Source organism: Schistocerca cancellata, unplaced genomic scaffold (genome assembly GCF_023864275.1).
Source record: "Schistocerca cancellata isolate TAMUIC-IGC-003103 unplaced genomic scaffold, iqSchCanc2.1 HiC_scaffold_1148, whole genome shotgun sequence".
NCBI classification, from domain to species: domain Eukaryota; kingdom Metazoa; phylum Arthropoda; class Insecta; order Orthoptera; family Acrididae; genus Schistocerca; species Schistocerca cancellata.
In genome coordinates, this window is record NW_026047147.1 from 3,074,538 (window position 1) to 3,089,907 (window position 15,370).

General features: G+C 40.5%; 1 protein-coding gene across 1 annotated transcript in view; it reads left to right on the forward strand.

Annotated features, from left to right (window-relative positions):
* Window positions 1-252: 252 nt before the first annotated feature.
* The window catches only part of LOC126159824 (phosphatidylinositol N-acetylglucosaminyltransferase subunit A-like), a 30,489-nt gene continuing 15,371 nt past the window's right edge, over window positions 253-15,370 (forward strand). The window contains exons 1-4 of the mRNA XM_049916630.1: window positions 253-271; window positions 5,303-5,421; window positions 11,153-11,274; window positions 13,197-13,288. Coding sequence (XP_049772587.1) covers window positions 5,342-5,421; window positions 11,153-11,274; window positions 13,197-13,288 — 294 coding nt within the window. The 5' untranslated portion in view covers window positions 253-271; window positions 5,303-5,341. The remainder of the gene's footprint in view (window positions 272-5,302; window positions 5,422-11,152; window positions 11,275-13,196; window positions 13,289-15,370) is intronic.

The following is a 15,370-nucleotide window of genomic DNA, read 5'->3' on the forward strand; positions in this document are numbered from 1 at the left end:
AGTCGAGTACGTAGGCTAGCGGATGCCCCCCGCCCCGTGCAGCTGGCGGTTCGTAACCACTCGATCTATAGCGATGCAGCTTGCAGCATTCTATTGGCTACTTTGCGCCATGTCAGCAGCTGCAACAAGGCATATCCAGCGAAGTGGCAACGCCTCTTTCGGGTAATCTTTTACATAATTTCAAGATGTGGAGGGGCGCCATTTTGTTAAAAGATTAACTCCCTGCCATCCTTTTCAAGTTGCGGCATGAGCCACATTGCAGCATGTCGAGGTAGGTGATATTATCTACATACCATCTTAGGAATGTAATTTATATCTACGTCCCATGCCAAGAAAGGAGCAGTTAACTGTCTTGTTAGATGAGACACAGTAACACGTTAACTGCCGTGGAATTTCAAATGTGTTCCACTGTTGCATGCGGAGTCTCGTCCCCCCCATATGCTTTAAGCTGGTAGGCATTACACTATCAAATATCGTTGTGAAAGAAATTTGATGGTGTAATAGGCAACTTTGTCAAATCTCGTCTGTCGTCAGATAAATTTGGCCAAATCTAGGGCCTCGCTGTAGATTTGATCAAAGAAGTCGCTTGTCTTCTGTTCACTGCAATGTGACCCATTACCACGTGGAGCGCTAGTGTTGCTGCAGCGTTCTGTCATCTGTAGTGTTTTTATAAACATTTTGTGTACCGAAAGCTACAAAATTGGTAGCGATGTATGAAGCTGATGAGGCACTTTAAACGTGAGGCACCCTGAATACAAAAATAGATTAAGAAGAATGGAGACCTGACCTAACATAACCTAACTCTCTCCTGTAGCAAGGAATCGGAGTGTTACAGTGAGCATGTCTTCTGCAGATACAACAGTTCTTAAGTGATTACTGTACTTTGTGACATGAGGATACACTTCACTTAGCACATACAGAAATGTATGCTCATCCATTCTTAAGTAACTGATGTACGGCTAGACGTCCTACACTATAAGCTCACGTAATAAGTTCTGTTGAATGCTTTTATCGTGTCGTCTACTGCTTCACCCAGGTACGTTTCCTTTTTATCCCCTCGCTTCTCTTCCGCATGTGCACACAGCGCAATAGTAGTACATGCGACTGCTGCGGTTAATAACAAGTTGTTGTCAGCAATCTTTAACTTTGATGAAAAATATGATGAGAGCATATACTCCTTTTTAGCGCCACGTCAAAGATCTTTCTGAAATATGTTTGACGAATATTTGATCAAATCTTTGTCAAAGAAATTTGATAGTGTAATACCGGCCATATTGTCTGATCTTTGCCGAAAGAAAAGAGGTTTTTTTCATTGGCACATAAAAATCATTTCTTTCGTGTAGGGCCTACTATATAATTTGTTGCGCTATGTTTAGCCGTTTACCTAGACCGTATTTTAGAGTTCTGTACCCCAATCGGTACGAACTGAACCTTTAAAGATCACTTTGTTGTCCGTCCGTTTATCTTTCTGGCTTTTCAAAACTGTCACGTATTTTGACACTCGTAAACTCACTCATTAAAACGTACAGGATACCTCTGTTGAAGTAGAATCATGAGATTGGGCAAGAAGCAAGGTTACAGAGTACAGGTAAAAGAAAAAAATGAAAATTTGTAATTAGGTCTACATCAAAGGAAAAAAATTCTTTCGTCATTTGTTATGCGACTACAAACTCGAAATTAAAACCTCGATGTCTTGGAATCCCTGGGACCTGTTAAAAGTTTTACAGTACAACACACAACGCGATGGACGAGCAAGGCTAGGATAACCTTGGGTGCGGCCATATCCCATTCTCATGCTTTTCGTGGTGGTTTGTGAAATCTCATTACGGCTGGAATGGGAGCGTTGTGAAGGTTTTTTTTTATTATTGTTAATACCTTTAAATCACCTCCCTCGTGGGAGAAGGCGGGCCGGATGGTAGCCGCATTAATTAAAATCCTTTTAATCTTCCGTGATGACGTCATGTACTCGCTGTGATTGGTTGTTGAGGCATATCGAGCGCACACATCAAGCTAGCGTAGCCATATTGGATTTCAACATATGTGAAGAATCATAAGTTTTTCGTGCTTACGCGTGCGTGCACTGAAAATATGCGTTTTCATGCCATTGCGAATTGGAGACTTATACTAAATGAAATGTTTTATTTTTAAAAAGTTAAAAGTAATTTTAGATGGCAGTAGAGCAGTGGACTCATTATAGCTCGTCTTGAAAAGGTAAAATATTACTGTTACTGTGAGGGTATTTAAACTAATGTCTTTTAGACGTTTGCTGTGATGTTCATATGTGCTGCTCTTAAAGCCAAATAGGAAAATTGTGAAACATTTTTTAATATTTTTCAAAATCCCTGTGTAACGTTTTTTGTTTGGTAATGTATTTTGGGATTTACAATTTCATTTAGCGGCAACATAATACCATGCCCGCTGCAGGAAAAAGATGTAGTTGATAAGCATGTCTTCATATTATTCGTGCACCTTGTGGTAGAACTAAAGTGCATTTACGGTGTCGGCAGACTTTCGTATCCGAATTCTTCACTAAAGAAGTTTCATCCTGAACAAAAGCACTCTCTAAATTGCATTTTATCAGTCAGTATAATAGTTAACGCGTGAGAAGTTCGCTGCACTTGTTTAGAAATGGTTTGATAAACTATAAGATCATCTCAGTTGTATAAAAATCATCATGCGAGCGACTTCGAGCACTTCTTAAGCAATAAACGAATACTGGTAATTTTCGAATCATTTGATCTTTTTCTTGGTGTGACACTCTGTGATCATAAGACTGAACAACAGATGTGCATTCAGTATAATGTTCCTGCTAAATTGTAGTACATGGTGTTTTCTCTGACTCCGTTATACAGTGTGCTGTTCCGTATGTTAGCTGTAGATAGGTCCGGATAGCGTTATTAGCTATCTCAAATATTAAGTGTTCCATTGCTTTACCATTTTTTTTTTTTTTTTTAAATTTCACATCTGCATAGAGATGCACACTGTAAGGCAACACATGGCGAATGACAGACTGCAGGACATAGGCCTGTGGTAATAGTGGTCTACATGTAATCCTGATTTTCTAAATGTGCACTGCAGCGTTTGGAAGATAATTTCAATTGTGGTAAGTTACCTATAACAAATCCAGAGGCCAAGGTTGGGTTCAAACTGACAATTCCACTTTCAATTCATCATGTTCACCTCGCATCATTTGTTGCGCAGTTATCAACTACAGCACGCAATGCAAGAGACAGGTACAATGTAAATGCAGCTTTGCTCGTTTGCTAATGCGCGCACACACACATTTAATGTGGGCTTTAGGAGTGCTAGTCATTCTTTTCCTCTGGCCAGTATGTCGATTTACACAAGTTCTGAAATTGCTGTTCATCTGACTTAATACTCTTTTCCTTGGCAGGAAATTCTGGTAACACGATTTGTGATTTGGAGCAACTGTGATTGCCTGTGCTAGTCATTTGTTCTGCACATATGTATTTTAGGCATTAATGTAGTATGGACTTACTTCTGTAGTCTCTCACATGTATTTGAAAAGTCTTAGGTTCCAAATTGGAGAGAGATTCATTGGAGAAAATTGTTACCAGTTGTTACTGCACTGTCTATGACATTGTAGATTAAGGAGTGCAGTGTGAGTAATGTGTACCTATGGTGCTCTAGTGTTTTAAGTAAGAGGGGTTTTGTGGTTGTCGCTCAAGAGTGAATGCAGTCTATACTTTCAGTAACCAACACACAGTGATCAGACTGTAGGGCTAACTAGTTCTGGCCCTTTCAGTCTAGTTCTTCCACACACATTTGTTACTAACATAGTATTTGGAAATAGGAAAGTATAGTGTGAGGTAAGGTGCAAAAAGTTTTTTGTGTGTGTGTGTTGGGGGGGGGGGGGGGGGTGCGCATGCGCGCGACTTATTTGTCAGGTATTTTCTGTTATACTCATACTTGCTTTTGTGACACTTTCAGACTGATACGGCATAGTGCTGTTAGCTTATATAACTAGCAGAGAGTGTTTCACAACTTTCAGCATTACCAAGCAGCCTGAGAGAATGATCATAAAACCTATATTTTTTTCTGTTGTTGCTCACTCACTCTACCGTAGGGCTAACACAAGGCATCTTATCAGATAGTTTTCAGTGTCAGAGTTTTCCATATTTGTCACTTCGCTGGGTATTTCATAAACATCATCTTTGGTTGGAAAATTGTAGCAAATTACATTCTTTGTGTGAGTTTAGTGAGACTTGCAAAAGATAAAGCAGCAGGAATACAAGTGATAAACAGTCTACACCATCTTTGGGGGGGGGGGGAGGTTTATAAAGCAAAGCTCTGTGTACTGGGCCAATTGGGACCAATCAAATGCCACGTCATCAGCTGCTGATGGTGTCATTTGGATGCAGTTCGGAGGGACGCGGGATAAGCACACTTCTCCCAGCTGCTGTCAGCTTTCCTGACCTCTTAGCAGCTACTGCTCAGTCGAGTAGCTCCTCAGTTGGCCTCACAAGTCCAAGTGCACCCCATTCCTGTCCTCCCACTGAGGAAAAATCCCAGGCAGCAACCTTCGGGCTGCTGCTGCCTGCAAAAAATGAAGTGCTTTTTTTTCTTTTTGTAGTTGTTCCTCCAGCTACATAATGGTGCTGGCATCAGAATCTCAACAAGATCAGCAGCAAAAGCCTTAGTCATGAAAAAATCTTGATATTTTCTCATTCCTAAAATTTTCTTATGACGATTTTGTGGTTTCAAAACTAGTCGAGACAATTTGACGTGAAATTTTCGTTGACAGAAACAGGTATACTCTTTTAATATGCATTACCCATCCATTAAAATGTGTGCATTATCGATTAGAAGAGTTATAAAAGGCCACCAAGTCTTCATTTTTAGAGTGCCATATGTTCACTCTGCGTACCACTATGATTGCTACTGCAGTCCATCAGTCACAGAGGTATTTTATTTGAGCTGTAGTGTCAGTATAAGGCTACATTACCTAGTCAGCTCTTGGTATGTGCACTTCGTACAACCATTTAAAAGGTATTATCGTCTCACATTTTCTGTCATTCCGTAACATTTGCACCGCATTACCTACGATAAATATCTTGCGAGTGTATTATTCGTATGCTTACTTTGTCATAAATTTCTCTGATTCCTTTTTCACTGCACGCTCAGTTAATGAACAGCCGCGAGTGTAATAGTTATTTTGCAGCAATGTAAAAAAAATTGTTTTTCCAATTCATTGCCTAATAAGTGTGTTAAATATTTTTACAGCTAAATATGCACTCAAAATCCTACAACCTGGTGAATGTGACATTTTCATTGTTTGCAGTCGGTGTTCACAGACCACTCACTGTTTGGCTTTGCCGATATGTCTGCTGTTATCACCAACAAGTTCCTGGAGTTGTCGCTGGCAGCCTGTGATCACTGCATATGTGTCTCCCACACTGGGTAAGCCTTGACTGCTGCATGTTTAATAGTTAGATGTTCCGAAGGTAAAAGGTGCTCAAAGTTTAGTGTAGTTAGGCCAGAGTATTTTTTTTCCTTTTCCCCCATACATTAAATTTTTTTACACACACTATACAACCATCTCACACATTCATATGTGACATGTCTTGTCGGAGTTCATCATCGTTTCTTGTTGTTAAAGTGAATGACAGAGGAGAAAAAAAATAACACAAAATCCTTACCCATAATACAGTGTTGAAATCTGACTTTCTAAATGCCTTGGAAAATGCAGGATGGAATGTAACAATATTGCGAAAAGGATAGTTGCTACTCACCGTATAGTGGAGATGCTGAATCGCAGATAGGCACAGCAAGATGACTGTTACACAGTAAGCTTTCGACTAACGAGGCCTTTATCAAAGATCGACAACACGCGTGCGCACGCAAACGCAACTCTCTCTCTCTCTCTCTCTCTCTCTCTCTCTCTCTCTCTCTCTCTCACACACACACACACACACACACACACACACACACACACACACACACACACACACACACAGAGTGTCTGGCAGCTGAAGCCAGACAGCAGTGCATGTGCAGGGATGAGGTGAGAAGAGGGGGTAGGGCAGCTAGGTGCAGTCAGGAGGGTAGGCGGAGAGGGGGGGGGGGAGGGTAGCAGAAAACGAGAGAAGTAAAAAGAGTGCGTGCGTTCGAGGACTACTAGAGGGCTGTGTAGTGCTGGAATGGAAACAGGAAAGGGTTTGGATGGGTTAAGGACAATGGCTAAGAAAGGTTGAGGCCAGGATGGTTATGGGGACATAGGATATATTGCAAGTAGTGTTCCCACCTGCAAAGTTCAGAAAAGCTGGCGTTGGGGGGAAGGATCCACATGGCACTGGCTGTGAAGCAGTCATTGAAATGAAGAACGTTGTGTTGGGCAGGGTGTTCAGCAACAGGGTGGTCCAATTGTTTCTTGCCACAGTTTGTCGGTGGCCAGTCGTGCAGACCGACAGCTTGTCGGTTGTCACGACCACATAGAATGCAGCACAGTGGTTGCAGTTTAGCTTGTAGATCACATGACTGGTTTCACAGGTAGCCCTGCCTTTGATGGGATAGGTGATGTTTGTGACCGGACTGGAATAGCCACTGGTGGGAGGAGGTATGTTGTTCCCCACCCTTACTCTCTCTGCCCACCCCAGCCTCTTCCTTACCCCCACCCGGTTGCCTCTCCCATCGTGCTCTGCTGTTCGTAGGCTAGTTTGGCTTTAGCCACCAGAGTGTGTGCGTGCATGTGCGGGTGCGCAATTTTTCACAAAAGCCTTGTTGGCCAAAAGCTTATTGTGTGACATCTTTCTCATTGTGCCTATCTGCGACTTAACATCTCCGCTATATGGTGACCAGCAACTGTTCTTTCCATAATATTGTTTTTAAAAATCTTTTAAATATCTGCAAGTATGTTTTTATATTTATGGAAAATATATTACATTCAAAATATTGGATCATAACTGCATTTTTTGTTCTGAATAAAATTTGCTAGTGTGATATAAGTTCAGAAATCTAGTAGTAATCATAACAGGGCACTGCTCTTTTCAACAAGGATATTTGTTGTACCACTTTTTAAAAAACTTGGATCCATTGCCGCACAACACTTTCACTCGTAAAATTTGGACTGTGTACAGTACACAGTTGATGGTGAATATCTGCTGCTGAAATGTTTTGCACTGAAAGAAATCTTATCACACTACGCATTTTGTGGGATTTTTTACTGCAGCATTTGTGTTTATAAAAAGTAAACGGTGGGACAACGGCAGCACTCCGTGGTACAAATACTAGCACGTTGTTCGAATGATAGTTACTTTCTGAACTGCCCTCGTAATTATGACTGAAATTTTATAACCGTCCCATAATTAATGACCATGTTTTTATAGACATGGTCTACAGGGTTGGGGGAGGAGAGGGGGTGTCAAAATTAACATGCTGCTGTGATTTAACTTAACTTCCCCTTGTTCTTGATTGTGGACAGTTTATATCTACTTGCTCTGGGTCCTTGATCAATTAAGAGTCGGAGGGAGGTGGAGAGGAGTTAAAACTCAAATTTAAAAACAGATAAATTATTAACAGTTAGATATCTTTTGATAATAGTCAGATCCATGAGCTGAGAGCATCTACACTGACGGTTTAGCAATATAGAGAAATAAACTGTATGTTGACAGCCCTTAACATGAGGCTAATAGTATCTGCATAAAAAATACGAAGTTCTGTAAACCGGATCAACGGTAGTACTGTGCTCGGGAGAGAGTGCGCGAATTCATTCTGTCGTGTTAGTAGTAAGTTTGCGGAGCCTTTGAAATCACAGATGACAAGGCACGTGGTCATAGTGATTTCTTACCACGCTGTCAGAGCTGACGGTGTTGAACCGAAGTGTGGTGCAGTAGTGCGCACCAAATAAAAATGGTGACATCTCTACACCATGCTTAAAGTAATTGGCAGGCAAAATGTGAGAAGCTGTGATGCGGTTCGTGCCGACAGCAAAGTACGATCGTGTTAGTGTTGTCTCGTGGAGGCTTTTGGTTAGGATTCGAGCAAATGGTAAGGGGTGTGGGTATCTGAGTTCGGAGTTTTTATAGTTTAGTGTCATTCCACCTCAATGAGTTTCTGACCTGAAAAATAGCACCATTGCCCACCAAGAGGAGCTGCAGAGGCTGGAAAGTACTTGCTGTGGCCTAGGGAAATTGACACATCTTTTACTGATGGAGGTTTTACATTCTGCCTGAGTTCCATGCATCAAGAAAGGTCATTACTGTTAGTAGTAGTAGTAGTAGTAGTAGTAGTAGGAAGACATTTCAAACATTCATCTTTTGATAATGGCCATCATTTTGAACAAGTTATCAGCTTTTCTCTATATGGCAACAACCAAAATGTGATTAATTTTAGTTCCTCCGTATTTTTGGGAATGTTTATAACAGTATTCTTTCTCTTAAAATTTTAATAAAGGAGTTAGTTGCCATCTGAAATTTAAGGAAACTCAATAAAATTAACAATTACTCTGAAATTATTTCACTTGTGGATTGGTCACTAAGAAAGGTTCTGGAATCTGTAATTAGATGTACTGTTTCTGTTAGAAGCCTTATATGGGTGCACATGTAAGTATCCCAGTATGTGACAAATGTGGAGAAGATCTGTGTTACATAATGAAAATGCAGTTGAGGTGCATGGCACATACATCTCCAGGAATGTATGCTACACATACTAAGGAAGTTGTTTGAAGAGACTCTGTGCAATAAGAAAAGACAGAGACGTGTAATGGGAGCTTTATAGCTGGCATTAAAAAATGTGCCGGAGAAATGGCCAGGATATTTATTGCTAAATTCTGCAAACATGGAAAACCTTGAGCTGGTTATCCTCAGTATTGATGTTTTACTTTTGATAGTTCATAATGGCATAGAAGCTTTAAGGTATGTTATACTACAGGACAATATGTACGTAGTTGTCAGTATCTGTAGTATTTTGATGTATTGATTCATTTCCTTGTTTCATAGCACTCTATAGTGCAATAACGCACTTTCGAAACGTGCTGTGGTTAATATATCACATGGGTGAGAATTGGTGCATAATATTTTCAGTGCTGACATGTAGACAGTGTAATGGGAGAAGCGAACTGAAGACTGAATTTCATTGGCAGAAAACGTAGGTGATGAACTAGTCTACTAAAGAGACATCTACAGTATGCTTGCCTGTTCTCTTCTGGAGTATTGCTGCACACTGTGGAATTTTTATCAGATACAATTGAGTAGAGACCTAGTTCAGAGAAGGGCAGCTAATTTCATATTCTAATGAGATAAAGAGAGAATATCATGGATATTATATGCAATGTGGGGGGTGGCAATCATTATAACCAGGCCATTTTTCATTTCAGCAAGGTCTTTCCATGAAATTTAAATGAATTTTTCCTCTAAATGCAGAAATAGTTTTTTGGCACCATCTACATAAAGAAAAATGATCATTATAATAAAATACATGAAATCAGAGCTCGCACAGGAAGATGTAAGTGTTCAATTTTCCCACACACTGTTTGAGGGTAATACCAAAAGTAAGGTCTCCTTTTTTATATATAAGTACATAGACCTGTTTATTTCTACAATGGTTTACATCAGTTTACAGCATGAACATTTAGCTATTTTTTGACATAATCACCATTTCTGTTGATGCATTTTTGTAGACGCTGTGGCAGTTTTTGTATGCCCATGTCATACCAACTCGCCGCCATGCTGTTCAGAAAGTCGCGTACCTCTTCTTTCACCTCGTCGTCAGAGCTGAATCACTTTCTTGTCAAAATGTTCTTGTAACCTAGGGAACAGGCAATAGTCACTCGGTGCCAAGTAGTTGTTGTTGTTGTTTTTGGGGAAGGAGACAAGACAGCGAGGTCATCGGTCTCATCGGATTAGGGAAGGAAGTCGGCCGTGCCCTTTGAAAGGAACCATCCCGGCATTTGCCTGGAGCGATTTAGGGAAATCACGGAAAACCTAAATCAGGATGGCTGGACGCGGGATTGAACAGTAGTCATCCCGAATGCGAGTCTAGTGTCTAACCACCGCGCCACCTCGCTCGGTCAGGACTATAGGGTGGGTGGGTGATTGTGTTCCACTGAAACTGTTGCAGGAGAGTAACAGTCTGCCAAGTGATGTTTGGACAAGCATTGTCATGGAGAATGTGCACGACCTTGCTCAACATTCCTCTTCTCCGGTTCTGAATTGCCCGTTTGAGATTTTTCACAGTCTCGCTTTAATTGTGTTCCCAGCGATTCAGCTCTGACAACGAGATGAAAGAAAAGCTTCATAACTTTCTGAACAGCATAGCGGCGAGCTGGTATGACATGGGCATACAAAAACTGCCACAGCGTCTACAAAAATGCATCGACAGAAATGGTGATTATGTCAAAAAATAGCTAAATGTTCAAGCTGTAAACTCATGTAAAACATTGTAGAAATAAACAGGTCTATGTACTTAAAAAAAATAGGAGACCTTACCTTTGGGATTACCCTCGTAGCTTGAAGGTGGGTTTGATGAACCCTCCAACAGTCACTTAAGTGTGAATTGCAGAGTGGCAGTGTGGATGTAGATTTAATGTAGAGAGCTGCATCAAATACATACCAGAATTAGAATTGTGGAATTGTAAGCCAAAATCAAGAGGTGGATAACCCAAACACATTCAGCTAGATTTTGTGTAGCCCTATTTTTCATGAGATTACTCAGTTTTTGAAATAGAGAAAAGTCAACCAAACAACATGAATTCTCTGTAAAATTACATTTGATCTCTGTAAATTTCCAACTTTCCTTTCCCGTTGCTCATAAAAATACATTGCAAAATGTGTGTGCTGTAACTGCAGAAATATTAACATTACATTATTGAAAATTTGCAAGATGTTAGTTTTCATATACTGCATAGTGATGAAAATGTTATTTGATGAACAGTTATTACTTTACAATGATTACACAGTAAAAGTGACATCATGCAGAACTGCAGGGTGCGCACAGCATTAGAGGGGGTTTGATCTCACAATCAGAAGCGTTTGGCAGCACAGACTGGTTACAGAGCTGGCTACTATATTAGTGAGTTATGTCAGATGACCATACTTGCTTCCCCACAGCTGGTGACAAGTGTGGTGAATATTTGATCTGTTTTGTACTGTGTGTAGCTGATTGGCCTCTGTCTGAAATCCCTTTCCTTTTCTAGGAAGGAGAACACCGTTCTGCGAGCCAAGGTGCAACACAACCGTGTTTCGGTGATCCCCAATGCTGTCGACATGACAGTTTTTGTGCCAAAGCCAAAGTCGGAGAACAACAGTGCAGATAGGAGTGAGTTATAACTTATTAAAACATTCATTGTGTTGTAGATGCTGTACTCATATTGCCTGAGCATATCAATATACTTGTCACAGGACCACTAATAAGGTTGTGCTCATGCTACACGAATATAGAATGTTGTACTTTTGATCGATAATAAAGTAGCTAGTTTATATGCACTTCACTCTTCTGGCCTTCAGCCCTGCAGGAGGAAGATTTATTTTTTTATCCAGGGATTATGTTACAGTGATAAACAAGTTGCATTGTAATACAATTGAAAAATACTTAACACACAGAATAAATAAACTTTTAAGAAATTGGAATAAGTGGTCGGCTGTGGTATTGATGAAGGAACCATTATAGCGTTTGCTTGAAATCGGGATGACTCGACAGAGCAAACTCCATCCACCTGAAAATAGTCATTCTCTTAATGGCTGCAAGGGCTCACTCATATGGTTGATCCCTATTACTGTGTTCTTTATTTTCTACGCAGTTGGCATCAGATAGTTATGCTCTTTATTGCTTCAGGAACCTCTGCCCACACATTGATGCTTAACCGATGCTGATGAGATGCGTCGACCATTCTCAGAAGATTGTCTGTAGCCCATGGTTGATTAGACAGATTGATGATACCAGTATTGGTAAAGGTTGCTTCATTGGTAAAGCGGTCTGATGACAGAAATCCCATAATTTCGATAGTGTGGTGTAAAATTGTGACAAAATGCTTTTCACAGAGAAAAATCTGCTGCTGAATAATCCATGCACTCATTGCAGGTGATAAAGCTAGTAGCTCATTGCAGGTGATATATCTAGTAGCGGTTGTCGAGTAGGATACACACAATTGTACTTTGGCTTACACCGTGGTGGCAGGGTATTTGCTCGAAGCTTGCACTAGGGTTTGTTTCAATATCCTGTAGAATCTTGTCCTTCAAATCAGGTGTATACACAGTCTGCCGTCTCACTGCACCTGTGTGATGTGGTTGGTGTCTGGTGTCTGTTGCAGGTATGGATATAGACTAAAAAGCTAGGTCGCTGATATAAACTTGTGGGATGGCACTAGACTCGGAGGTATGCCAGATAGTCCTGGTGGCGAAAGATTTTCACTGCCAGTATTTTGCCATCAAGGGGAGGAGAAGTGCTTGTGTAATGTTCCTGATCAGCAGTCTCTATGCCAGTAGTTCTGTGTTAAATTTCAAATATTTCTCTGCAGTGTCTCATCCGCGTGGCACTGTTGACGACAATCTGTTTTACGGGCGGGGACGTTAAGCTCGACAGCGCCCTCGGTGAAATTACAGAGGAATGTGCTGTGTGCCAGCATTGAGTTTCACCCTCTCCCTTTCCTTCATCCTTAAAAATGTCAACACTACGCTGCACAGGCACTCGTCAATCATTCAGATGACACAGTACTTACTCGATACTTCGTAACGTGTCAGAGGACAGGCAGTGGCATGTAATCTCAACTAGGACCTCGCCTTAAGTGGCAGTGCATGTTTCGCGAATCTGTGCTCTTTGCTCATTACTTTTGAGTACGAGACTATTTTTGAATTTAAAGGACACATTTCAAGCAAAAGCACTAGTGCTCACTGATACGCTACAGCATCCTTAGAGGTGCTCACAGTCGGACATCCTGTGTCAAGGTTCTGGTATGCCAGTTTATTGTTAAAGACAAGCTTACTGGAGTCCTGTGCTCGGGTAATAAATGTTAATGCTTCCCGAATATCCTGTGGTTCTAGAAAAGTCTTCAGTCATTAAGTTTTATGCGACACTTAGTTTTAACATGAATTTCTTTCCCCTGTTTTTTTATGATCAAATTTTTTCTTTAAATTTGGTTTTAAATTAGTTGTGCAGGAACAGTAAGTGTTAAATTCACACAAACAAGGTGACATAAATATTGTTTGCTGACATTAACTTCTTTTTTTTTTTTTTTTTTACAGTAACAATTGTCATTGTGAGCCGACTGGTGTACCGAAAAGGAGTGGACCTCATGGCGCAGATTGTCCCAGAAATCTGTTCCAGGCACTCTGATGTAAGTGCTACTGCTATGATGCCTTCATTATACTCTGCTTAGTTGAATTAGTACTTATTTTGTTTGAATCATGCTGTTTCTGTTTACGCCATCACACTGCAATAATAATGTTAATCTCCATGTAGGCTATCCCAGTATAATCATTTATGGTGTGTTTCTGCAGAACCAACAATTATTCCAGCATTCTGTTTAATTTCAAATTGAGGAACCTTTTAACTTTTGGCTTATGACATTCCTTCTGTAGGTTCATAGCTTTATAGATGGAGGTGCTTGGAAAATTCTCAGTTAAATTTTCTGTTGTTGGAAATTGGGTAGTCCAGCAGCCTAACCTCTTATTTTAATAACTGTCACCTAATGGATAACAGTCAATCCTTTTTAACTGCTGCAGTAGTGTTTCAGTTGGATTTTGGCTGCTCAGTGATACTACACAGTACAGGTTTTTCAGTAATCAAGACAGTGTTCGTTTACACTAAGTAAGGTAATATTATCAGCAAACATAATAGGAGGCAGTTGCAACCTTTGTCACGCCCACCTATTCGTGTCTAATCTCAAAGTAGGTCCAGTAGATTGAGACAGTGCCACATGCTATTACAATAATGTGCATGTGTGATCCGCACTGTAGTCTACTGGCTGGCACAGCAGATGTGAATGCATCTATTGGCACACTTGTGTTATCAAGTTTTGGTAAAAACACCTTGTCCGCATTCTTATGTTTACTGAGGGTCAACCCGTGGTGATGGGGACACGCTCGGCTGGTAATTTCCTGTACAACCCTTTTTTCTATGCCTTAACACTACCAGCTACCTACTGCCAATGATATCACTTGCTCACTTGGGACTTGACGGTTGATTCTTTACCTACCCACAACCTCTATGAGCTAAGCATGGGTTACCACTGAATCAGGGGCTGTGAATCCCTGCTGTATCTAATTGGGGCAAAAAGAACTTTGTGGCACAACTTAATTAAAAGGTTGATAGGAGACATCTTGAGGCATCAAGGAATTGTCAGTTTGATTAAGAAAGAAAGTGGGGGGAGGGGGGGGGATAAGAATTGATATGGGAACAGCCAAGACAGAATAGACTAGCATGGAGAGCTACATCAAATTAGTCTTCTAACTGAAGATTACAACAACACAACATATTTATTTGGTCCTACATTAATTCTCCCTCTCCACCCTCATTTTATTTATTTTAAGTGTTGTTACATGTAACAATTTGTAGGCATTTGGAATGGGGATAATAACTATGCTCAGTCGTAGATAAAGCTGGGGCAGGCCCCAGTTCATTTGTGGTTACTGAGAAAATGCAGCTAGTCTGCAAAGGAGACTGCTTCAAATCACTTGTGTATCAGATTTTAGTACATGGATTGTCCAGAAAGTAAAGCACACTTTAACATAACTAAATAAAAATGAGATCAATGCAAAACTTCATTTACAAAGTTACAGTACCTACTCTATTTTTCAATGCTATCACCTTAGCTGCCGAGGCACTTACTGTAATGTGGAACCAATTTTTCTATTCCCATGTTGTACTCCTCTACTTGCAAAGATTTGAGCCCGGATGTCACAATCTGTTGGGGGTATCATTATTTGCAAACAGTTTTCCACCCAAAAAGCCTTTGTTTTCAGGAATAAGTGAAAATCACTTAGTGTAATGAGGATGTCCAAAAATTTCCCACTTAAGTCTTCGAAGGTCTCGCTGTGTTTTTGCCGATGCAGGAGATCACACATTTGTTAAAAATCAAAAACACTACTGTCGACAACATTCAATAAACTGTGTACAAATCCAGACCAACAGGCGTTACATGCATTGACCAAAAAAGGATAGTGCTTTGAGAATGGCTAGTTTGTAGTTGAAATCTATTATTTACAAATCAAAATAACGGGCGCTGCGTGCAACAGCCTGTGAATGGAGGGTAACCTGATAGACCATTTCTCTTCACCAGTAACGGTACAGGATAGGATCGATCGGTGTTGTTCAGGAGCCAATTGATGTTAAGTAAGCCTAAATGAACATAGGGCCATGTGCCAATTTTTACGATTTTGGATTAGAGCGTGCAATACCCGTTCACCCAATTTTTTCA